This window comes from Pseudoliparis swirei, chromosome 2, assembly GCF_029220125.1.
Source record: "Pseudoliparis swirei isolate HS2019 ecotype Mariana Trench chromosome 2, NWPU_hadal_v1, whole genome shotgun sequence".
Taxonomy (NCBI): Eukaryota; Metazoa; Chordata; class Actinopteri; order Perciformes; family Liparidae; genus Pseudoliparis; species Pseudoliparis swirei.
Window position 1 is genome coordinate 20,992,776 of NC_079389.1, and position 24,188 is coordinate 21,016,963.

A 24,188-nucleotide genomic window follows, 5' to 3' on the forward strand; every position below is an offset into this window, starting at 1 on the left:
ACTCAGTAATGCTAAATTAAGTAGTTTCAATTTGCTGTTGCTTGATAACCTTAAACTTCTGTTTTAATGATAATGCTTTTTAGTTGTGAATGCAGAACTAATTGAAATGTTGTATTTGGATGAGTCAAAAGAAAGACGGACTGATACAGCATCAAGAAAACATCAACAACAAACATCCCAAGTCCACTTGATAGCTCAAAGTATAATTTTAAAATGAAAGAATGCATTTGAATCCTCCTACGTTTGTTTCTCAGGGACAGCTGCATGGTGTTCCTGGGTCAATGTGACCTGGTGAATGTTGAATCATCCAAAAGTTGTCAGAAACCAAAAAGTCCTAAGAAATATTTGTTTGTACCTCATCACTTATGTCATTTCTAACAATTCAATCAGTTTTTAGGGGAATTGAGTTATTTACCCCTCCATAGATCAGAGTTCAATCAGGAAAACTCACTCAGTCGTTTTAATGAAAAATACATTTTCAAACTATTTTTTTGGTACATTGGAAAAATCTAGAAATAAATTGCATTCGTCCACCATAACATGTCTTTTCTCCAAAATTTCATTTGCATTTTGTAACTTTTTTCCCCTTCTTCATGGGGCGATACATACATAGAGATGAGACACCTGTGCTGTTCAGGGTCATATTGACCTGCTCATTTAAAATCAAGCCAAATGAGTCATACAGGATTTGTATTGAAAGTAAACTTTAGTTATGTTTATTTATAGTGTTAAGATGCATAACTTATATTATAGAAGATGACCAAAGGCCAGCACACAGTCATTCTGTTGGTGCAGTTCAATGTATCTGCAGAGTGTAATGTTTTAGGACTTCTCAGCAATATTTTTTTACGTGTTTATTATATATATATATATATATATATATAGACTTCCGTTCAAAGTTTGGGGTCACCCAGACAGTTTCGTGTTTTCCACACTTTTATTCATCAAATAAATGGCAAAATGAATAGAAAATATAGTCAATACATTGACATGGTTATAAATAATGATTTTTATTCTAAAAATTAATGTTGTTCTTCAAACTTTTGGCTCAAAGGAAGGCCAGTTTTATAGCTTCTCTCACCAGCATAACTGTTTTCAGCTGCGCTCACATAAAAACGGTTTTCAAGGGTTTTGTACCCCTCCGTTAGTCTTCTAAGGCGATAACACAATGTGCCATTAGAACACTGGAGATGGACCTTTATGCACTTATGGAGAGACTTCATTCAGAGAATAGTCATTTACCACATTAATAATGTATATAGAGTGTATTTATGATTAATTATTTTGTCACTGTTTTCCGGTGTGATTTCCTCATATTTCATCACCGTGTTGTCGGGAGGTAGTCCACAACAGAACTGTCAGTACAAAAAAAGCACATGTTGTCAAGTACTCGCGTGGAACTGGGTCACAGATTCCTCCTTAATTGTGCCACAAGACACCCTTCACACGCGCACGCACACACACAAACACACGCACACACACACACGCACACACACAGAGGGGCCGCGTCGCCGTGGGCGTGAGTCAGAAGTCGAGTGGGAGGAGTCAAAGTAAGATGGCTGCGGGAAAGGGGAGAGCGTCTGAGGAACCATCCGATGGGATGTTTATCTGTCTCTAACAGGATGCCCGGCAGCCCGAGCGAAGGAGTGGTCAACGTGTTAGCTCGCCCGGCTCAATATGGTCTAGCTCGCCAGTTGTCTCCCGGTTTCTTGCGCGCCGGTCGCCCGTTCACGGCTCTGACATTGTGGAATTCGTTAGCAGCTAGTCGCTAGCAACCCGCTAGCTCACCGGCTACGTTAGCGGGTATCCAGGAGGAAGAAAAAAAGAAAAAAAACAGGCGCTCGCGACGACCGTTGAGGTTTCCCCGCGAAAAGCCCGAAGGTGAGTAAACCGTTTAATTACGCCCGTTGGAAACCGGGCCGACATTTCAACTGAACGAGTCGAGCTCGTACGCGGCTGACACGTCTGTGCCAAAGCACCGTTATCTGGTGCGGTGGACGCTTTACGGACTCGCTGCTCGCATCACTTGAGGCTTTGACGGCTGTTTTCCACCGCGAGTCGCTCGGGTTCGGCTGACGTTTGGCGCAGGATGATGACTTGGAGATCAAGTGCTCCTATGGGGACGTTAGTTAAGCCATTAGTTGAAGGCGAGCTCGGTTTTATTTGGTTTCAGTGCCGAGGTGCGCCAAACGTCCGAAGCCTGTCAAGACTGAGAAGGGGGCACACCAAAAAGTGTGTGTGTGTGTGTGTGTGTGTGTGTGTGTGTGTGTGTGTGTGTGTGTGTGTGTGTGTGTGTGTGTGTGTGTGTGTGTGTGTGTGTGTGTGTGTGTGTGTGTGTGTGTGTGTGTGTGTGTGTGTGTATGTGTGTCTCTGTGTGTGTGTGTGTGTGGTCGTGTCTGTGTGTATGTATGTGTGTCTGTCTCTGTGTGTGTGTGTGTGTGGTCGTGTCTGTGTGTCTCTCTGTATATGTGTGTGTGGTCGTGTCTGTGTGTATGTGTGTGTGTCTCTCTGTATATGTGTGTGTGGTCGTGTCTGTGTGTATGTATGTGTGTCTGTCTCTGTGTGTGTGTGTCTCTCTGTATATGTGTGTGTGGTCGTGTCTGTGTGTATGTATGTGTGTCTGTCTCTGTGTGTGTGTGTGTCTCTGTATATGTGTGTGTGTGTGTGTGTCTCTCTGTGTGTGTGTGTGTCTCTGTATGTGTGTGTGTCTCTGTATGTGTGTGTGTCTCTCTCTGTGTGTGTGTTTGTGTGTGTGTCCTGGTTTATGGGGGTGTGGTTCTGGAATGTCGTCAAGGGGTGTGATCTTTACACCTTGTCAGCTGAGACATAAACACTCAACCCTTCAGTTATTGCTCATCTTAATTCACCTAGATCGTAAGCGAATAGCTGAAGTCACACTGTACTTTTAACAGATTACATTAAGCTATGCATTTGCTCAATATTAGTTATTTTTGTTGTTGGTACCAATCATTTATCTAGAAAGCAACACCTGCTGGATCAGATTCCTGAACTCGAGGTCCTCTCACTGACTTTCTTTTCTTTTCAGATCTTCAAAATGCTCATCACATTGTTCATGAGTAATTTAGCTGATAACAGACCGCTTTAGAGCTGAAACGATAAATCTGTCGACAGACATTTTAATACGCAACAAATTGGACAATATAAGGAACAATGACAACTTGATCTCATCTTCACCACTGGAATATTTGCTGGATTTGTACCTCCGCATTAAAAATGTGGAAGGTTATATTTTGATCGCCGTGTATTTATTTATTTATTTGTATGCGTGTTACTCGCATAACTCAAAAAGTATTAAACCGATTCGCATGAAATTTGGTGGGATGATTGGTTATTATCCGGGGACCATTTTATTAGATCTTGGGATCGATTGGGTCCAGGGTCAAGGTCAAGGTCATGAAAAGGTCAACATCTTCTTTTTTATCCAATTGGCATGCAACTAATGCCAACATGTTCATAATTCAATGCCCAATCTTGTTATATGCGAAGGTATGCGCTCTACCGAGTGCCCATTCTAGTTTTCCATGGAGTCGTCTTTTTGAAGGCGCGTTGGGGAAGCGGCGTCGCCGTGAGGGCTGTTACCAGAGGGGACATGTTTGTTGGCACAAGAGATCAGTAAACGGGCTCCGGGAAACAAATGACTGCATTTCAGGTAGCACACGGGCAGCAAGGTGTTGTGTTTTGGATCACCTTAAAGTAATCTGAGCATCAGGTGAAGGGAGACTCTGTTCATGCCCGTCACGGAACGCTCGCTGCCTTTTTTTAAAGCCGCAAACTCAAAAGCGATCCGTGAAAACACAGTGAAAAGTTTAGAAAATGTGAGGAATGTGAAGGGCAGAATAATCAGAGACCTTGGAGTCCAAAGTCTCTTCCATGGACTTGTTTTTTGTTTTTTTACTGGTGCGCTCACCTGGACAGTTCCTGCAGAAAGAAGGCGTGTCCACTGGCCCGACCGCGGTACGGCTCACCTTTGGCAAACCTTGTCTTGATGATTGCGGCCTCCCGTTGGTGCGTTCTGGAGCCGGACTTTGGACTCGTTTTATGCTGCTTTGTGCGAGTCCTGAAGATAAAACGCATATGTAAAATGTCCACGTGTGGACCACAAAGTTTTGTCTGAATGTCTGTCAAATTGCTGCAGAAACTTTTTTCCTCTATCGTATCTGTGTCTGAAATAATTTGGTAGATTTAAAACAAATTGCATAGTATTTTCTCTGAGCAACATGGGCTATAACTAACTCGGCCGAGGGCGGGTGAATCATTAGAAATGTCGACGTTGCAGTTTTCCTGCCCTCATTTCAGGGCCGGTCCTGTTCACTCGCACATCTGCCGTATCGTGAATCCCATAAAGAAAAGCACGGGCCCTTTTATTGATCCATGAGACCTGGTGCCTGTGTCTGAGCTAAGTCCAGGTCATGTGACTTTAGTCCACGTCATGTGACCATCATGCAGCATCCGGCCCACCACGCCGTTTTATGCGGCCCCCGACGGCTTGAAAGACACGCGATCCCCTTTTCTTCAAGAAATTTATGAAAAATATTCTGTGCTTTTATTTTGAAGGTTTCAAATTCAATGGATTTGTGTTGTAATATTAGATAAATGTTCTTATGTACAATATTTGTACACTCAAATAAACAATAATCAAATGCAAAGAGAGTTATTTAACAATATGTTGGGCAGTAGTTTATACAGTGTTTTCGTTACGCCGGCCCTTTAAGAGTTTGACCCCCCGGCTTATGACATCAACTTTAAACGTATTACAGGGGAGATCTGGTTTCTCCAGCAACATTTATTTGACTTCTCTTAAGTTTATCTTGATGTTTATTCCATAACAAACTCCATATATCTATTTATCTATTTTTTAAAATTTGTTTTAATCAAATAAGCAAAAAAAAGACGTCACAGCCACTCCCGCAGCATAATCCACGTCTTCTCCGTCGACCTATCTGTCCAAATAATCCTCACAATAAACCACTGGATATTCCCAGGAGATCATTTTTACTTGGAGCTTTTAGAAAGTGACGGTGGAAGCAGTGTTTTCAGCAGCATTATGGAAAAGTGTGGTTCAACCAGACGGAGAGGAGTCGACGCTCCAAAGAGATTCCTGGACGACTCCTGTACAGGGATCCTACGGTCGTGGAACACCTGGAAAAGTCATGGAATTTTAAAATAGTCATTCCCAGGCCTGGAAAAGTCATGGAAAAAACTTAAATCATAAAAGTTTTGGAAAAGTCATGGAAATGTGTTATAATCACATCATTTACGCCGAGTTTGAAATATTTAATGTGTTTTTTAAAGAAAGACGCTCAAAATATAAGCCGGCGTACGCTCTCAATACACAACATGTTCTAAATTGTTCACGTTTATACCGAGATTTCAGTTCGGTCATGGACATTTTGGTTTAAAATCTTGGAAAAGTCCTGGAAATCCACTGGTCAACATGTGTCCGAGCCCTGCCTGTCATCCCTCGCCTCAGAAAGAAACCCTCGCTGGAGTTTTCAGTTTCTGTCCTTTCAGTGTTTGACCCGTCTGTCGGTTCACTGCTCCTCTTATCTTTCGATATCATGCAAATCACGCAACCAGGTGTTTTATGGACAGAGGGCGTTCTTTGCATACGACTCGGATACAGGGCTCCTACGGTCGTGGAAAACCTGGAAAAGTCATGAAATTTTTTTAATGGTCACTTCCAGGCCTGGAAAAGTCATGGAAAAAACAAATCATAAAAGTTTTGGAAAAGTCCTGGAAATGTGTTATAATCACATCATTTACGCCGAGTTTGAAATAATTAATGTGTTTATTAAAGAAAGACGCTCAAAATATGAGCCGGCGTACGCCCTCAATACACAAAATGTTGTACATTTTTCATGTTTATTCTGAGATTTCAGTTTGGTCATGGACATTTGGTTTAAAGTCCTGGAAATCCACCGGTCAACATGTGTCAGAACCCTGACATAAAAGCTGCGGTCAGGACATCCAGGCCTCCTGTTTTTATCTTTGTACTTGACATCAACATTTTGTCAGCTACAACCCGCCAAGACTTTTGAGTCAAATACCAAATTCACGTCGCTTGTTGGGGTGAAAAATTAAATTGGAGGCAAGCGTTTTGGTATTTTCACAATAAGATTTCGTTAACCTTGATGCGAAGATAAAAGCGTGCATGAAGCGGAGCACAGGACTGACCGGCCTCATGCCCGTCTGGTTGTTTACAAGTTACATTTCTGATACTTCAGTTGATATAAATGTATGACAAACTAAAACGGAAAATATATACAATCCCCACGATATATTTTCCATTTTAGTTTGTCATACATTTATATCTACTGTGTATATGTATATCACACATGTATGAAGGCTCTATAACATGACGTCACATCTCGAGAGCCAAACTAATGGACAAACAAAGAGATATTGAAGTAATATAAACTTGGAGAGTGGAACTAAACCATCTCTATAATTTGGGACCTTTCGAAGGTTTGAAAGGTTGTGAACCCTCCGATGTGTTTTGTGATTGTTTCACGCAGCGAGTGACGTTCCTGACGTTCCTCACCGGCGATGGAGTGGTGCTGGCTCCAGACCGGATGACAGGGCGGACGGGGTCACACGGACTCTAAAGCGGCGGCGGCGGCGGCGGCCTCTTCCTAGATGTACACTGACTGGCAGTGACGGCGCGTTTTGCCCCCTCCTCCTGGATATTCTTTCCCACCTCCCTCCCTCTTTTCCCCTCTCTTCGCCCTCTCGGCTTCTCTCTGTCGCTCGTGACGTCCGACCCACCTCTCGCCGGGGACCAGCGATGAGCTGGCTGAGCAGGCTGAACCCGCGGGGTCCCGGGAGTCGGCCCGGCCGGAGCGCCGCCCCCTCCGGCCCCTGCACCGCCGACCCCGAGACCTGCCTCATGGTGTTTGAGAACCACTGGAGACAGGTGAGACGCACGGCGTCCACAGCGTGTGTTTCTTGTCAGAAATAATGACGAAACGGACAAAATCTAGCCGTGCGGTAAAATAAAGCAGAGTGACCATCGCTTCCAGAGATCCTCAAACTTTGAGGCGTACCGCCCCTGGGGGTGTTTCTCACTCCTCCTCTTCTGAGTCACATCTGTAGACACCCACACACACACACACACTCACACACTTTAGCTTGAGCATGACTTGCGCTTTGGGAGGACATCATCATATCTGAAGTTATGGCAAAGAAATGTCCACGAATCCACTTTGAAATCCCCGAAAAAACTCGAGTTGCCTTAAACGTAGTTTTTTTTTCCAGTATTATTTCCTTAAATTTGAGAATGCATTTTGGGTATCGTTTTTTTGGTTTTTTTCGATATCCGTGCTAAACCGGTACTTTTAAAACGATACCGGTGTCTGAGCCGATACTTAAAAAAAAAAAAAAAGAAGCGCAAAACGACAATTGACAATGACGACATTAAAAACCTTTTCGACCGTATTCCCTGTAAAAGCCGTTCTCATGGAGCACTGACAAAAAAACGGATGTCAGACTGTCACGCTCGTAGCTCGAGCTATCTTAAACATGTTTATAATGGCTAATTTATTATTTGTTGACCTACTTTTATGAATGCAAGACTTGCAATCCACGTTCCGGTACTACTCTGAGTTCAGGCTGCTCGTCATCATCGGTCTCCACGTGTTCAGGGGGACCGTCTCCCCATCGCGCCCAGCCTCACGCTGAAAGTGAAACACACCTCCCTCTCAAAGTTAAATGATCGGCTCGTAACCTGCTCACAGGGCGGAGTCACCAGAGAAGTGCAAAAGAAAAGTTTTTTTCCATTTCAATCGGCGCAGGCACCGACATGTGCGTTGCGTTTCTGTCCCGGTGCCCAACCCGACGAACCAGTGTTACTCATTTCAGCACGAAATGCGTCACACCCTCGCACATCCATTACTCATTCACAGCGGTTGAGAATTACTGCTTTTTTATAAAAGAAAAAAATTTTAACAGATAAAAAGTAGTGCTGTGAAAAATAACGCGTTAACTCAGTTAATCCAATTACAGGTTTAACTAGTTTTTTTTTTTTTTTACGCATTTAACGCATGCGCAGAATGAGCTTCCAATCCGTCTGTTGTTGGTCGTTGGGATGAAAAAAAAGTCACTAGCAAAATGAGCTTCCAATACACCACTTCAATCTGAACTCTGTCCGCTCTCATGCAGACGGTCTGTTCATCGGTAATGATCCTTCCGCAGGTTCACCTCCGGAAACCTTGTTACGACTTTTACTTCCTGTAGATCAGGGTCTCAACACGTCGATCGCGACCTGCCAGTCGATCGCGGCGTAGTGTCGGTAGATCGCATGACATTAAAGAGATTGGCCCGCCCCCTGACATGTTCTCTATAGCACGCCTTTGTTCTTTTATTAAACTAAACGTCTGTTGTTGATCGTATCTCCACAGCAGCATGTCATCTCTGTCTCTTCGCGTTGCGTTAACACTTATCGATCTCCGTCTGGCGCGCCACAGAGCTCCGTGCGCGCGCATCGGGACCGAGCAAAAAAAAGTCACTTGTCAATCTGTCCACCTTTAGATTGTATCATGGTGGAGTTAATGGTTGACAAACAAGAGAAAAATGTTCTGTTTAACCCTCCTGTTACCTTTACATTTACGAACATATTTTACCCTCGGGTCAATTTGACCCCAGCAATTAAAACCTCCAGAAAATTATTAGAATTAATATTGTTTCCCAAGTTTAAGTGTGAGGTACTTTATGTTTGTTTGTTGACTACCTAAATAGCCCTTTAAATAAATAAAAAAGTTGATATTTCTGATATGTTTGACACAGTGAAAAACAGCCTGGGGTCAAATTGACCCCAAAGAACACCGACATTAAACATTGAATGGGGTCAAATGGACCCGAAAGGTAACAGGAGGGTTAAACATTCTGTTTAGGATGAAGATGTATTAATGTTCCATATGGAAGAAAACTGCTAAATAACTGCTGAGTTGCAGCACCATTGTATAGAAGAATGTATAAATGTATATATCCGTCTTTTGTCATAAATCTCTATGTTCTCACAAAATATACCGAGAATATCGGTAATATGTGATTAATCATGATTAATCCACAAAAACCTGTGATTAACCCGATTCAAAATTTTAATCGTTTCACAGCCCTAATAAAAAGTAAATGTCCTCTCTTCGTTCCAGTGAGCGCTAATCCGCCCCGACAGCGAATGGCAGCTGCATTGCCACATGTCCCCGAGACGTTGAAGCGACGCCACATGTCTCCGCACGACCTCGACAAACCGGCGCGCCCTGTCATTTTATCGAAATATCAATCCTCCCACGTTTTCACGATCTGTCGGTATCTGCCGGTCGATGAAAAGCGGATGTGAGATGTACAAAAACTAAAACGACGAGTGTTTTTGTTTGTTTTGTTTTTTACACATCTTGCGCAACGTTCACACGGCGGTTCTCGTACGTTTTCCCCGCCGCAAACGTCGAGCGGCTTCGACCCGGAGGAGCTCGTCTCCTGTCTTCACGAGCGGCTCCGAGATCTGCAACGTCATCGTTGCCGCAGCTCGACCTGCTGGCACAAGTTTTTTTTCTTCTTCTTTTTAACACCACTGTTTATAATATCCGTCAACCCGTTTGTATATTTTAATATATTCTGTCGCGTGTTCGAGCGGTCGTCCTGAAACCGCAAGGTAGCCGGTTCCATCCCTGGCCTCCCTGCTGTTTGCATTCTAATTGCCCTTGAGCAAGGCACTGAACCCCTAGTTGCTCCCCGGCGCCTCTCAGCAGCCCACTGCTCTTAAAAAGCTACGGTTTCAATCCAGCGGCGTAATTTCATGCATCTATGTGAAGCGATGAATGTTATAACGTTTAAGTGGAATGTAAATAGAATTATTTTGCATGAATGTAATCCCTATTTTTGAATATAGCTTCTGGTTTTGAATCTGCTTCCGATCTATTCCGACTGCTTATGGTTTGTTGTTTCATTCTATTAAATTATGTTTCATTGCCTTTTATGGACCTTTTTGAAGTCTTTGACTCCTAAAAAAACTTTACTGAATAGTTAACTCTGAAGTCGACTGCTCACGATCAACACTTGCTACCACTAACGGCTGTAATTGTTGCACTACTCTGTATACCCATATATATATATATTTCCCCCCCTCCCTCTCCACTACAGGGTTCGTACGGTCATGGAAAACCTGGAAAAGTCATGGAATTTTTAAATGGTCATTTCCAGGCCTGGAAAAGTCATGGAAAAAACTTAAATCATAAAAGTTTTGGAAAAGTCCTGGAAATTTGTTATAATCGCATGTTCATTTACACCGAGTTTGAAATAATTAATATGTTTTTTAAAGAAAGACGCTCAAAATATAAGACGGCGTACGCTCTCAATACGCAACATGTTAAAAATATGTCACGTTTATACCGAGATTTCAGTTTGGTCATGGAAATTTGGTTTAAAGTCCTGGAAATCCACTGGTCAGAATGTGTAAGAACCCTGCCGATAGGATGGAGAGACACTTGAGAACGATGGCCGGTTTGGGACACAGCCGCCGTGTCAATGAGACGATGCAGAGAAACTCGATCTCACTCCATCTCATTATTTACACCTGTGCTTTTCCTGTTTTGACACGTCCAAAAATATCCAGCTCGATGAATACAACCAGTCCAGCCACCTCCCCCGTCTTTTTATTTTCTTATTCTGGATTCCCAAACTTGTTCAGAACTGATTTGAAATGGGATAAAATGTCAGTTTAAATGTAATTTTTTTTATTTTGAGCTCCTCCTACGAGGACTATGTCGAGAGTTGAACGTTTTACTGAAACGCTGCTCCTTTCTGGCTCAGCTCTCGTGGGTGCTGGAGCAGCAGGAGCCCTCGTCCTCCAGCGACGACCTGGCGGCGGTGAGGAATCACACCGACCAGATGCTGTGTCTGCTGGCGGAGGAGCGGCCCGCCGAGAGCGCGGAGGGCGGCCCCGCCGCCGGGGCGCCCATGGGCCCCATCCTGGAGCTGGTGGTCACGGAGAACATCCTGGAGCGCCTGGTCCAGTGGCACCTCCGCCGCGGCCTGGACCCCGACAGCCAGGGGGCGCTGCTCAAGCTGTTCGAGATGCTCATCGGCCAATCGCAGCAGCCGCTGCTGCAGCACACGGCCGTCCTCCACCCGCTGCTGAGGCTGCTGGGAGCGTGCGCCGACCCGGATCTCGGGTGTCCTCTGGCCCTGGAAAACAGCCTGGTGCTGCTGCTCAACCAGGTACGCCCACCTGGGCTCACGCACAACTTCGGGAGTTGTTTGTTGCTCAGTCAGAACAAACGGACGGTCGGAAAGGAGCACAAGTCGACTCGTCTTGTTGCTAGGCAACTCCAGGAAACCGACCGCTAAAGTTTGCACTTTACCTCCTAATTCTGCTACAATATGCAGGCAAAAGGAAAGAACGTTAAATGTGGATGAAACGGCGGATTGGTTTGCTCCGCACTGAAACCTCACAAGCTGGAGAATAATTCTCATGAGCACGCCTCTCCGCCAGAAGAATCAAATCCGGCGACCGTGTCCAGATTCCCCTGCCGTGTGTTTTGGACCTGTAACACGCAGCATTGTGTAAAATCCCCATCAGATCTGCGTGTCCATGGCCCGGCAGCCCGTGGTCCTGGAGATGCTGTTCCGGGCGGCGCCGGCCCAGCAGGGCTCCACCAATCTGCTCATCTTCTCCCTCCTCGTGCCGTTCATCCACCGGGACGGCGCCATCGGACAGCAGGCCCGCGACGCGCTGCTGCTGGTCATGGCGACCTCGGCCAGCAACGAGGCCGTGGCGCGGTACATCGCTGAGAACTCCTACTTCTGCCCGGTGAGCGTCCCGGTGCACGTGAAGAGGAAACGTGTGGAATTAAGGTTTTTCTTTTTTTACATTTATGAACATACGCTTATATTTTATTGAACATTTATTAAATAACTATTTTTATATTTTATTGAACATCTATTAAATAACTATTTTTATATTTTATTGGACATTTATTAAATAACTATTTTTATATTTTATTGAACATTTATTAAATAACTATTTTTATATTTTATTGAACATTTATTAAATAACTATTTTTATATTTTATTGAACATTTATTCAATAACTTTTTATATTGAACATTTATTAAATAACTATTTTTATATTTTATTGAACATTTATTAAATAACTTTTTATATTTTATTGAACATTTATTAAATAACTATTTTGAAAGGATTATTTTAAAGTATTATAATTTTAAATATTCAATTCATTTTATTTGTACAGCCCATTTTGTGTGGAATTAAGGTTTTTCTTTTTTTACATTTATGAACATACGCTTATATTTTATTGAACATTTATTAAATAACTATTTTTATATTTTATTGAACATCTATTAAATAACTATTTTTATATTTTATTGGACATTTATTAAATAACTATTTTTATATTTTATTGAACATTTATTAAATAACTATTTTTATATTTTATTGAACATTTATTAAATAACTATTTTTATATTTTATTGAACATTTATTCAATAACTTTTTATATTGAACATTTATTAAATAACTATTTTTATATTTTATTGAACATTTATTAAATAACTTTTTATATTTTATTGAACATTTATTAAATAACTATTTTGAAAGGATTATTTTAAAGTATTATAATTTTAAATATTCAATTCATTTTATTTGTACAGCCCATTTTCACAAATTACAGATTTGTCTCAGAGTGCTTTACAATCTGTACACATAGACATCCCTGACCTTTGACCTCACATCGGATCAGGAACAACTCCCAAACAACCCTTCAGGGGAATAAAGGGGGAAGAACCCTTGAGGAGAGAACAGAGGAGGATCCCTCTCCAGGATGGACAGGTGTAATAGATGTCATGTGACCAGAAGGAATCATTACACACAAATTAAAACACAGTAACAACACAATGAATACCACAGAGTGGATGAATAGTTGGTAGTCGGCATATTCCACCATCCAGACCTCCACGATCCATCAGGCAGATGGAGGTAGAGAGGAGGAGTCTCAGCAGTGGGCGGAGTCTCAGCAGGGCCATGGCATAGTTGTTAGTAGTTGGTAGTAGTTGGTAATATGACCTCACCTTCAGTGCCTTTTGGGTTTCACGGCTTATCGTTCTCGATATTCTGATATAAAGTTTTTTACTTCCCAGAAAATATACAACTTGTCTTTTATCTTTTAATGTTCTACGATCCCAAAAGAATGTTTGATTCCTTAGCTGACTGAGCAGTGATCCACGCTCCTATGCATGACATCCAACTCGGCGCCGTTATTTACAGAAAAGAGCCCACCCGTATTATACACACACACGAGTGTGACCTGCTCTTCAATGATGTGAATGTTGAGGACAGCTTATTGTGTGTGTGTTGCATCAGTGATGGTGTGTGATAATAGAAGGGGAAGGACGTGACTTTGCACTCTGACAGGTCGTTAATCCTTATCTTCATCTTATCAGCTCAGCCTGAACTCAGAAGACTTCCTACTGAAAGTTACCTCACCGACTCCTTGATGCTGCTGCTTTGTCTAAACCACCGGAAAGTTCATCAGAGAATTTATTGGAGACGTAACCGTGTTAAACGGGTCATGAAGGCTTAACTTCGAAAGAAATTATGCAGATGAAAACAAAATATGGTCCATGATGAATTCCCTTTTTCTTTTAGATCACATTTAATCAAAACAAAACATTCAGTGTCAGTTTTGACATATTTTTCAGTCTGTAAATGATCAAAAAACAATAATATTGGTGCTGTCAACCTTTTGTTGTTGTAGTTTCCACAAGCCACCACTAGGTGTTAGTAAAGAGCCACATTTTATCTTATTGCGCTTTAAAAATGGATTTCTGCTAAATACAGCTGTGTGAACCTGCTGACCTTTGATAGTGACTCATGTGCATACACGAGAACATCGGACCCAATCCTTCTTAAGAAGTCAACAGACCAAGTTTCTGTTCACAAATCACAGCGACTGAGCAACATCTCTGCAGACGGAGCTGCAGACGGAGCCGTTATCTTTGCCGCTGCTCTTTCGTTCTGGTGTTAAAAAGCCGCCTCGGCTATTTTCTGCATCGCGCTCCTTCCAGCAGCTTCGGTCTGACCTACTTACGAGCTGCGAGGACCGGCGGAGGTGGCATCGAGGACCAACTGCTCCCCTCTGAATCTAACGAGGCCCATATTTACCACATCGTGCGTTTTTTACCGGTGCGGCGAGCGAGGACACGGCTCCACGAATGTCATCAGCTGTTGTCAAAACAGAGGGACACGAGGGCTTTGAAATGGGAATTTGTCCATCATGTGCTGGGGGCACGCCATCAAGCGCAGCTCAGCGGGCCGTCGTCCGTATCCGTCGGGTCGTTAGCGGTGTCGTGCAAACGCACTGCTTCTGACACACTGCCAGGTGTTATGTATCCTACCAAAACATAAACATGCCATCTCTGGGACTAAAACGGGGATCTATTACATTTAAAAACCTTTTTCTGCTGATTTATTTTCTTGGTCAATTGATGAATCATTTAGTTGAGGAAATGGCAGATTTAGTCGTGATTACTTTACATTAATTTAACCCAATGTGACGGCTTGAGACCAAAACCCAGAATACTTTGCTCGACAAATTCCATAAGCAATTAATCAACGGGGCGTTTCAGCTTGCTATATATATATATATTTATATAAATATATATTTATATATACACTACCGTTCAAAAGTTTGGGGTCATCCAGACAATTTCGCGTCTTCCATGAAAACTCACTTTTATTTATCAAATGAATTGAAAATTGAATAGAAAATATAGTCAAGACATTGACAAGGTTAGAGATAATGATTCATATTTGAAGTATTAATTTTGTACTTCAAGCTCAAAGGAAGGCCAGTTGTATAGCTTATATCACCAGCATAACTGTTTTCAGCTGTGCTTGCATAATTGCACAAGGGTTTTCTAATCAGATATTAGTCTTCTAAGGCGATTAGCAAACACAATGTACCATTAGAACACTGGAGTTATTTATTAAACTTAGACGTAGAGCCGGAGGCCTCACTTGAGTGAGGTACAGCTATCAAAAGGGTTTTTATCAATACTTGTACTTTTATTGATGCAGGTTATCGATTCGGTTTATTAGCTCCTATCGGTTTTTATTTTATTATTAGGGACAAAAAAAATCATAATTAAGAAAACAATCCACATCAGTTTATTGACATATGTAAACTGACCGTCTTTCTCGAGCAGCAATACAAAAAGTTCCAAAACGTTTCAAAATATTTAGCGTAACAGCTCAGCGGTTAGCTTTCATTCGTTCGCCTCGTAGCGGTCGACCCGGCCGCCGCCGCCCCCCCCTCTCTGACGCCGCGTGTCTCCTGCCTCCCCTCAGGTGTTGGCGACGGGCCTCAGCGCTCTCTACTCCTCGCTGCCCAGGAAGATCGAGGTCCGCGGTGACGACTGGCACGCCCTGCGGCGCGAGGACTGGATGAGCGTGTCGTCGCTCGTGCTGTTCATGAACTCGCTGGAGTTCTGCAACGCCGTGGTGCAGGTCGCTCACCCGCTGGTCCGCTCCCAGCTGCTGGACTACCTCCACAACGGCTTCCTCGTACCAGTCATGGGCCCCGCGCTGCATAAGGTGAGGGGGGGGGGGCAGAAAGAACAGGTCTGTGTGGCCAGATACCATTCAGGATATGTGGGGGAATGTGTGTATAAGACTAGGTGGATATAGTCAAACTGACCATGTAAGTCTATAAAAGATCTTTGAGAAAAATGGTCTAAATGCCTTTTTTTTTTTAATTATTCTTATTCATAGTCACACTGACTCTGACTGTTTTGCAGTCGTCGGTGGACGAGATGATCGCCAGCACCGCCTACCTGGACCTGTTCCTGCGCAGCGTGTCGGAGACGTCCCTCCTCAAAACCTTCCTGCGCTTCATCCTGCTGCATCGCCACGACAACGACACCATCCTGGACACGCTGCTCACGCGCATCAGCAGCAACTCACGGGTATAAATACATCTATTCATGTCTATATATAGATATGTGTGTGTGTGTCTCTCTGTGTGTGTGTGTGTGTGGCTCTCTCTGTGTGTGTGTCTCTCTCTCTCTGTGTGTGTGTGTCTCTCTCTCTCTGTGTGTGTGTGTCTCTGTGTGTGTGTGTGTGTCTCTCTGTGTGTGTGTGTGTGTCTCTCTGTGTGTGTGTGTGTGTCTCTCTCTGTGTGTGTGTGTGGCTCTCTGTGTGTGTGTCTCTCTCTGTGTGTGTGTGTGTGTGTGTGTGTGTGTGTGTGTGTGTCTCTCTGTGTGTGTGTGTGTGTGGCTCTCTGTGTGTGTGTGTGTGTGTGTGGCTCTCTGTGTGTGTGTGTGTGTCTCTCTCTGTGTGTGTGTGTGGCTCTCTCTCTGTGTGTGTGTGTGTGTGTGTGTGTGTGTGTCTCTCTCTGTGTGTGTGTCTCTCTGTGTGTGTGTGTGTGTGTGTGTGTGGCTCTCTGTGTGTGTGTGTGTGTGTGTGTGTGTGTGTGTGTGTGGCTCTCTGTGTGTGTCTCTCTCTGTGTGTGTGTGTGTGTCTCTCTCTGTGTGTGTGTGTGTGTGTGTGTGTGTGTGTGTCTCTCTGTGTGTGTGTGTCTCTCTGTGTGTGTGTGTGTGTGTGTGTGGGTGGCTCTCTGTGTGTGTGTGTGTGTGTGTGTGTGTGTGTGTGTGGCTCTCTCTGTGTGTGTCTCTCTCTCTGTGTGTGTGTGTGTCTCTCTCTCTGTGTGTGTGTGTGTGGCTCTCTGTGTGTGTGTGTGTGTGTCTCTCTGTGTGTGTGTGTGTGTGTGGCTCTCTGTGTGTGTCTCTCTCTCTGTGTGTGTGTGGCTCTCTCTGTGTGTGTGTGTGTGTGTGGCTCTGTGTGTGTCTCTCTCTCTGTATGTGTATGTGTGTTGGAGCCTCTAACTCGGTTGTGCGGGCGGTGCGTGGGCTGAGAGCAACCATTGATTGAAAGCGTCTCTGGCAGAAGGATCTGGCTTTGCAGAAAAATGGCGAAGGGCAAATGGAGTCTGCCAGAAAACGATACACGGGGATATTTTTAGTTAAACAATCTTACATTCCCTGTCACCTTGAGACTATTCCGTTGCGTTGTTGCTAAACACAGGATTCCCACATGTCCGGGAAACTTGTTGAGCGCCAAACAAACGACCAGCACTTGTCTCTCTGTCCGCGTTGCAGCTGTGCATGGTGTCGCTGAGCCTCTTCCGGACCCTTCTGTCCCTGAACTGTGAGGACGTGATGCTGCAGCTCGTTCTCAGGTACGGACGCTCACAATACGCAAAAACGTGGATCCCTGGGATCAACTGACGGTTTAACACCTGTGGCACGAAGCCTACGGCAGGACTTCTGTCCCTCCTATCGTCCCTCCTAAGAGCAATTTCATATTATTTTATTTAGGGCTGCAACAACGAATCGATAAAATTCGATTATTAAAATAGTTGGCAACGAATTTCATTATCGATTCGTTGTGTTGATGGAAAAGTCATGGAAATCCATTGGTCAAAATGTGTAAGAACCCTGGTATATATACAGTGTAAATTAACATTTGAATATAACAAATTTGCATTACTTTTAAAAAATGTTTAGGATTTTATTTTTTTCAATTACTTTTCCAGGCCTGGAAATAGCCATTTAAAAATTCCATGACTTTTCCAGGTTTTCCATGATTGTACGAACCCTGTTTTGAATAAAGGGTTGAAAATTACAGTTTTTAGTTGTTTTTTTAATCCGATTAATCGATTAAACGAAAAAATAAAAAACAGATTAATCGATGATCAAAATAATCGTTAGTTGCAGCCCTAATTTCATGAAACTTTTACAGGTCAAAGCAACTCGTTTGTCTCCGGCTGCCTGTGACGTAGCGCTACTTCTCACCGGGAGGATGGAGAAATAAATAAATATGTATCCGTGCTTCCTCTCGCTCCCCCCAGGTATCTCCTGCCCTGTACCCACGTGATGCTGAGTCAGCGTCGAGCCATCAGAGAGACGGACCTGTACGGCAAGTCGGCGGACAAGTTCCTGTCGCTGATCCCGGAGTGCTGCCGGCTGAACGCGGCGTCCTCCGCCGAGCGCGACGAGGACGGCGCCTTCTGGGCTAAAGGTGGGCGACGAGAAACGCTTTGTTTGTTTTTCATCAATTGGGTGAAATGCACGAAGTCATTCGAAAGCACATCACACACATTATTTATTTGTTGTCGACTAGGGCTGCAACTAACGATTATTTTGATAATCGATTAATCGGTTGATTATTTTATCGATTAATCGGATAAAAAACAAAAAAACATTAATTTTCAACCCTTTATTCAAAACAGGGTCCGTACGGTCATGGAAAACCTGGAAAAGTCATGGAATTTTTAAATGGCTATTCGCAGGCCTATAAAAGTAATTGAAAAAAATAAAATCCCAAAATATTTGGAAAAGGAATGAAAATTTGTTTTATTCAAACGAATCGATAATGAAATTCGTTGCCAACTATTTTAATAATCGATTTTTATCGATTTTATCGATTCGTTGTTGCAGCCCTATTGTCGACGCATATTTGCGATATCGACTCGAGACGAACGAGATTTCATTCTCGCCTAACGCGCCGTCGTTCCCTCCGACAGCAGCGAGCGGTCCCGGCGTCGAGTCCCCGGCGCCGCCCCGACCCAGCACCCCGTCCCGCCTGGCCTTCTTCATCCGCCAGCAGAGCGGCGGCGGCGGGCCAGGGGGCGGGGCTCCCTCCACCCCCGCCGGCTCGGAGCCGCCGCAGTCGGGCGCCTCCCACCCGCCGTGCCCCGACAGCCCGATGCACCAGCAGCCGGCCAACGCGGACGGCCTGGACTGGGACTCGGGCTACCTGGACTACCTCAAGGACTCCCGGCGGGGCATCGAGGTTTGCTCCTGGGCGTGCCGCGACTGGTCGGCGCCCTACGACGGGGAGAACCCCTCGCCGAGCGCGGCCGCTCCGCCTCCGCCCGCCTCCAACCCCGCCTCCAACCCCGCCTCCAACCCCGCCATGGCCATGTTCCCCGAGCACTTCTCCCTGCAGCAGGGCGGCGGCGGCACCCCCCCGCCGGGCCAGCGGATGGCCGCCGTCGTGGCCGCCGCGCGCTCCGAGTGGAGCGGCTCGGAGCGCGACAGCGGCGAGTGGGACGTCACGATCGGCAAAAACAACTCCATCAGCCTCACGCCGCGCTCCAAGAAGCGCAGCTTGCAGAGGGAGGAGGTCCCGCGTCTCGTCCCCTCTTCCTCCTCTTCTACTTCTTCTTCCTCCTCCTCCTCCTCCTCGTCGTCCTCGGCCACCCATTCGTCATCGTCCCACGCCGCCTCGTCCCCAGCGCCTCACGACCCCGCCTCCGTCGGCTACCAGGCCACGTGCAACGGCACGGCGGCGCAGGAGGACGGCTGCTCCGACAGTCGGGACAGAGGGCTGGAGGTGAAGAAAGTGAAGAGGGACTTGGGGGAGCGCCGGTATCCGGACGAAAACGCCAATCGGAACGGATCCCTCGCCACGTGCTCCTCGCACGGCCGCGCCGCTCCGCCGCCGTCCGTTTTCCACGACGGCGGAATGAGCGACGCGGAGTCGCCGCGGCCGAATGGGATTCCCTGTCGGGGCGCGGTCGGCGCGCCGGCGTCCGACGGCGACGCCTCCAAGCCGCGCCGCGCGTCTTCCGATCCGCCGGAAGCCGACCGGGCGCCGCAGTCCGTGGAGAGCCTCATCAGGGAGCTGCTGGAGCAGGCGCCGGGGGAGCCGCCGCTCCCCGGAGACGCCGGCGGCGGCGGCGGCGGCCAGGGCATCAGCATCGAGGCCTTCACTCAGGAGCTGAGGGAGCTGGAGGAGCGGGCGAGGGAGCGCGGCCGAGCGGCCGGCCGGCAGGAGGAGAGCGCCGGAGACGACCTGTCCTCCGAGCGCCGGCCGCCGCCGCAGGAGGAGGAGCAGCAGCCGCCCTCGGAGCCGAAGCCGCCGCCCACGGGCGACCCGAAGGCAGACGGGCCGGCGCTGGGCCTCGGCAGCCCGGCCCGACCGCTAAACAAGCCGTACACAGGTGAGGGGTGTGGTCAACCGGACTGTTACGGAGGGCCACTGGCAATATAGTGTGTGTGTGTGTACACATGTATATTTTATTTATTCATTTTAAATATGCGTAATAATGTTTTTTGTATTTTTTGTGTGTGTTTTTAGTCTCTAACTTTTACATAATTCGATAATAAATTCAACGGATTATTTCCTCCGTTGTAATTTAAAATACAGAATCCTAAATTCTATGGAGCTATTTTTTGTTGTTGTGGAAATTACCCAGACTCCTTACTTTGGTGTTCTCAGTAACGGCGTACGGGAGCGAGTCCCTCACGGTAAAACGTTTGGGGGCCAGTTCCTAAGTCCCGTTAGCCGTTAACGAGTTAGCTGCTGACGCTAGCGTGACTCGGCGTACGCTTCCTGCACCAACGCGGCACTTAAAATAAAAAAATTTTCTCCATTGTAATATTTGGAAAACCTGGAAAAGTCATGGAATGAATTTTTAAATGGTCATTTCCAGGCCTGGAAAAGTCCTGGAAAAAACTTAAATCCTAAAAGTTTTGGAAAAGTCCTGGAAATGTGTTATAATCACATCATTTACGCCGAGTTTGAAATAATTAATATGTTTTAGAAAGAAAGACGCTCAAAATATAAGCCGGCGTACGCCCTCAATACGCAACATGTTCGAAATGTTTCATGTTTATACCGAGATTTCCGTTTGGTCATGGACATGTGGTTTAAAGTCCTGGAAATCCACTGGTCAAAATGTGTCAGAACCCTGCTTTAGATTTTCATATGTGTTCCCGCGCAGGTCCGTTCATGGTGGTTCTGTTCGCCAAGCTGGAGAACATGCTCCAGAACTCTCTGTACGTCAACATCCTGCTCACGGGCATCGTGGCCCAGCTGGCCTGCTACCCGCAGCCCCTCCTCCGCTCCTTCCTGCTCAACACCAACATGGTCTTCCAGCCCAGCGTCAAGTCCCTGATCCAGGTACAGAACCCACGCCGACCCGGGACCGGCGCCGGCTTTCAGCGCCCCGTTTGTGGGCGCGGTCGTCCGCTTCCCGTCCTATTTATTCAGGTTTAAGTAAGAATCTAAAACTTTTTGGTTTTCAAGGGAATTATTTATAAAACAATTCTTGAGAGTTATAAATGTAATTAAAAACGTATTAATATGGAAGATGTATGTGGTAGTATATATAAATATATTTTGTTTTTTATTTTATTTATTGTTGTTTTTTTGTTTTATTTTCTTCTTTATTTTATAAGCATTTTTTGCTTCTACCTATACCCTTTCAGTCTTTCTCTTTTGTATATTATATAGAATAATATTGTATTGTATTGTATTTGATTGACTGAATAAAATACACAAACAAGTTCAGGAAGTGAAAGTTTCCGAGTAATCGACACGACGTCGTTTCCCCTCAGGTTCTCGGTTCTGTGAAGAACCGCATCGAGGCGTTCGCGGCCTCTCACGACGACTTCCCCGCCATGCTGAAGAAAGCGCAGCAGTACCTGGTGGCCCGGGGCAAGGTGGACTGGGCCGACTCGCCCGGGGCGGTGCCGACCCTGAGGCGCTCCGATTCCTTAGGTGAGTCCGCCTCGAGAATTAAAGACGGCGGAAATGATGAAAGAGCGATGACTAAAGAGCCTTGAGAAAATGACTTTGAAAGAAAATCGTTTTTTTTAAACTGATTTTAAAATGTTTAATAATGGAATAAGATAAATAAGCAAAGTCATCGAGACGCCACTGGGTTCTGTTCCGTTTTCAAGAAGTTCCCGCTAAAAGAATTCCTGAAGCGAGTAAAACCTGGGAAGAGTTTAGCAGCGTAGTAATGAATGTGAATACAAAGAGGAGTTACTCAGAGCCGTCTGGACGCCGTAGCCGCAGGCGCCTCTAGAGGCTCCTCCCCCCCCCCTCCTCGCCGCCTCTCTCCACCTCCCGCTCTCTCCCCTCCAGTGAAGAGCCGTAAGCCGTCCCTCGGGGAGCTGATCCTCCGGCACACCAACAGCCCGACCCGGGCGCGGCACGCCGCCCAGCTGGCCCTGGCGCACGTGCGCGACGGCGGCCAGTCGCTGCACAGCGCCCTGTTCAAGGGCGCCGGCGGCGCCTCCTTCATCGAGAAGCAGGCGGAGGCGCTGCGGGTGAAGAACGCCGTCTACTGCGCCGTCGTCTTCTGCGAGTTCCTCAAGGAGCTGGCCTCCCTGGCCCAGGAGCACGCCGTCACGCTGCCCTTCCCCCACGGACACGAGGCCGAGGAGTAGGCTCCTCCCATCCGGCTCCTCGCCGGACACTTCTGTTCTTTCTTTCTTGATTTGCCCGCCGACACCGGGCGAACTGGAGCTCTGGGACTTCAACGCCACCGGAGCGAAAAGGCAAGATTATTATTTTGTTTTTTGTATCGTTAAAGGAAACCTATCGGACTGGAAGAATTCCCTTCATCTGTAAACTTCGACCATATTGGGCATATCATGTATTATATTTACATTCTATACGCGGAAGAGTCCGGTAAGCGCGTGAGGTTCATAGGAGTGCGTACAACCGCGTCGGCTTCGGGGCGCCGCGTTTCTAGTGTGTCGCTCGGAGCGTCGCGGCACTTTTTTTTGCTCTGAACGCGACGAAAACTGGAAGACGGGAGGGAGGGCGCCGCTTTCCAGCCGGTGAGTCGGCACGGCCAACGGGAAGAACATCGAAGACTATTGTGTGTGTGATTTTATTTTCACTCTGTAGAGAAGAACAGAGGTCGACGCCATCGGCGGTGAGCCGTTCGCCATAAAGGAGGCCGTGGGTTTTTTAGAAGAAGGCAGCGCGGCTTTGCACGTCAGACCTTCACCGTGTCGTTTAGTCTTTCTTACATTTCATTTTGTATTTAAGGACCCCGAGAGTCCGCCAGAAACAAAAGGGCGAGCGAGAAGAGAACGGTTTATTTTTTCTTTCAAGGGAGCGTCTGGCGTGATTTTCCATTGACTTTATAAAGAAGAGAAAGTCACGCGGCGTCAGCCGACTGATCTTTAAGGCCGATCTGAGCTGTGAGCTCAAAGTCACGCCTGGAAGAGGCTTTTTTTTTTTTTTTTTTTTTGTGTGCTTCAAAATATTGTCTCTTTTTTACAATTTTTGGGACGAGCCAAACCGAACACGAGAACCGTTCCATCCGGGAACTCAACGAGCTGCTATTCTGGTTCTTTTAACACTAATTTGTTTTTGGTTCTCGGTGTATTTTCCATTTTTTTTATATAGGTACCAAGTATAAATGTCTCTCTCTCTCTCTCTCTCTCTCTCTCTCTCTCTCTCTCTCTCAAATGCCTGCCATCCCGTACGGTCTCCATCTTTAAAATTGAACGCCACGCCATTGCTTCGCCGCGTTCCTCTTTTCTCCGCCCCCCCCCCCCCCCCCGTTAGTCCAGAGTCTGCATGTGAATCTCGGCCAGGTGTGGTTAGTCTAGAGTAAGTTTTCTTTGTTTTGTGTGACGGTGCCGAGCACCAAAGGGACACGAGGACTTTTATTTTGTTTTTAAATTGTTCTGTTTGGTAATGAGGGAGCACGCCGTGTTAAATCATCTTAGTATTTAGATGTGACGTAAAAAAAAAATCTATTCTTAAAATGGCGTCTCTCTGCAAAGCAAACCTCACTCCCAAAGCCCCGCCCCTCACCAGAGCGTCCTCTGCTTTCACACTTTTTAAATATATATATTTTAAATATGCGGTAAATAAAGCGCCCACACAGAAACGTCTCTGGCCAGTCATAATAATATATTTTATTTGGAGGCGCCTTTCAAATCACCGTACAATAAAATAATACAGGATAAAATATAAAAGCATGAAAGATAAAAAACAACATTAAAACAGAACATCAACATGTGACGTGCTCAGGGTCCACTTATAAAGACTATGCCAGTTTGAACAGTTGAGTTAAGTACAGTACCATCTTTCACCACCAGGAGCATCTTGAAAAACCAAGTAATAAACTCTCTTAAAGGGACAGTGTAGCATTTAGTAGATCGCTGCAGGAGTCCAATGGCGCCAAATCCTCCACCCTGCACTTTTTTTTTTTTTTTTTTAATATAAAAAAAGAAGACAGTTAAATGTATGAATGTCTTTTCCACGTCTTTCTCCGAGGCGGCGGCTGTTTCTTTGTCTCGCTCGGCGCCACCTCCAGGCCCCGACATGTATTTTCTCGATCG

General features: G+C 45.7%; 1 protein-coding gene across 2 annotated transcripts; it reads left to right on the forward strand.

Moving 5' to 3' along the window:
* Positions 1–1,550: 1,550 nt before the first annotated feature.
* Positions 1,551–23,864, forward strand: fhip1b (FHF complex subunit HOOK interacting protein 1B). Of its 2 annotated transcripts, none has more exons than XM_056423329.1 (12): positions 1,551–1,881; positions 6,537–6,934; positions 10,825–11,232; positions 11,594–11,824; positions 15,379–15,624; positions 15,828–15,995; positions 17,187–17,266; positions 17,939–18,108; positions 18,614–20,035; positions 20,819–20,997; positions 21,435–21,597; positions 21,967–23,864. In XM_056423329.1, exons 2-12 carry the CDS (start codon positions 6,806–6,808, stop codon positions 22,269–22,271), a joined length of 3,501 nt encoding a protein of 1,166 aa, XP_056279304.1. In that variant the 5' UTR covers positions 1,551–1,881; positions 6,537–6,805; the 3' UTR covers positions 22,272–23,864. The 2 variants fall into 2 exon arrangements, with proteins under 2 accessions (XP_056279304.1, XP_056279313.1); XM_056423338.1 differs by having other exon boundaries at positions 18,617–20,035.
* Positions 23,865–24,188: the final 324 nt, after the last annotated feature.

Bases quoted from the DNA above. Each gene is read 5' to 3' on its own strand.
- fhip1b (XM_056423329.1), top strand. From the start codon at position 6,806: ATGAGCTGGCTGAGCAGGCTGAACCCGCGGGGTCCCGGGAGTCGGCCC. The intron at 6,935-10,824 runs GTGAGACGCACG...TTTCTGGCTCAG, and splicing joins TTGAGAACCACTGGAGACAG to CTCTCGTGGGTGCTGGAGCA. The intron at 18,109-18,613 runs GTGGGCGACGAG...TCCCTCCGACAG, and splicing joins CGGCGCCTTCTGGGCTAAAG to CAGCGAGCGGTCCCGGCGTC.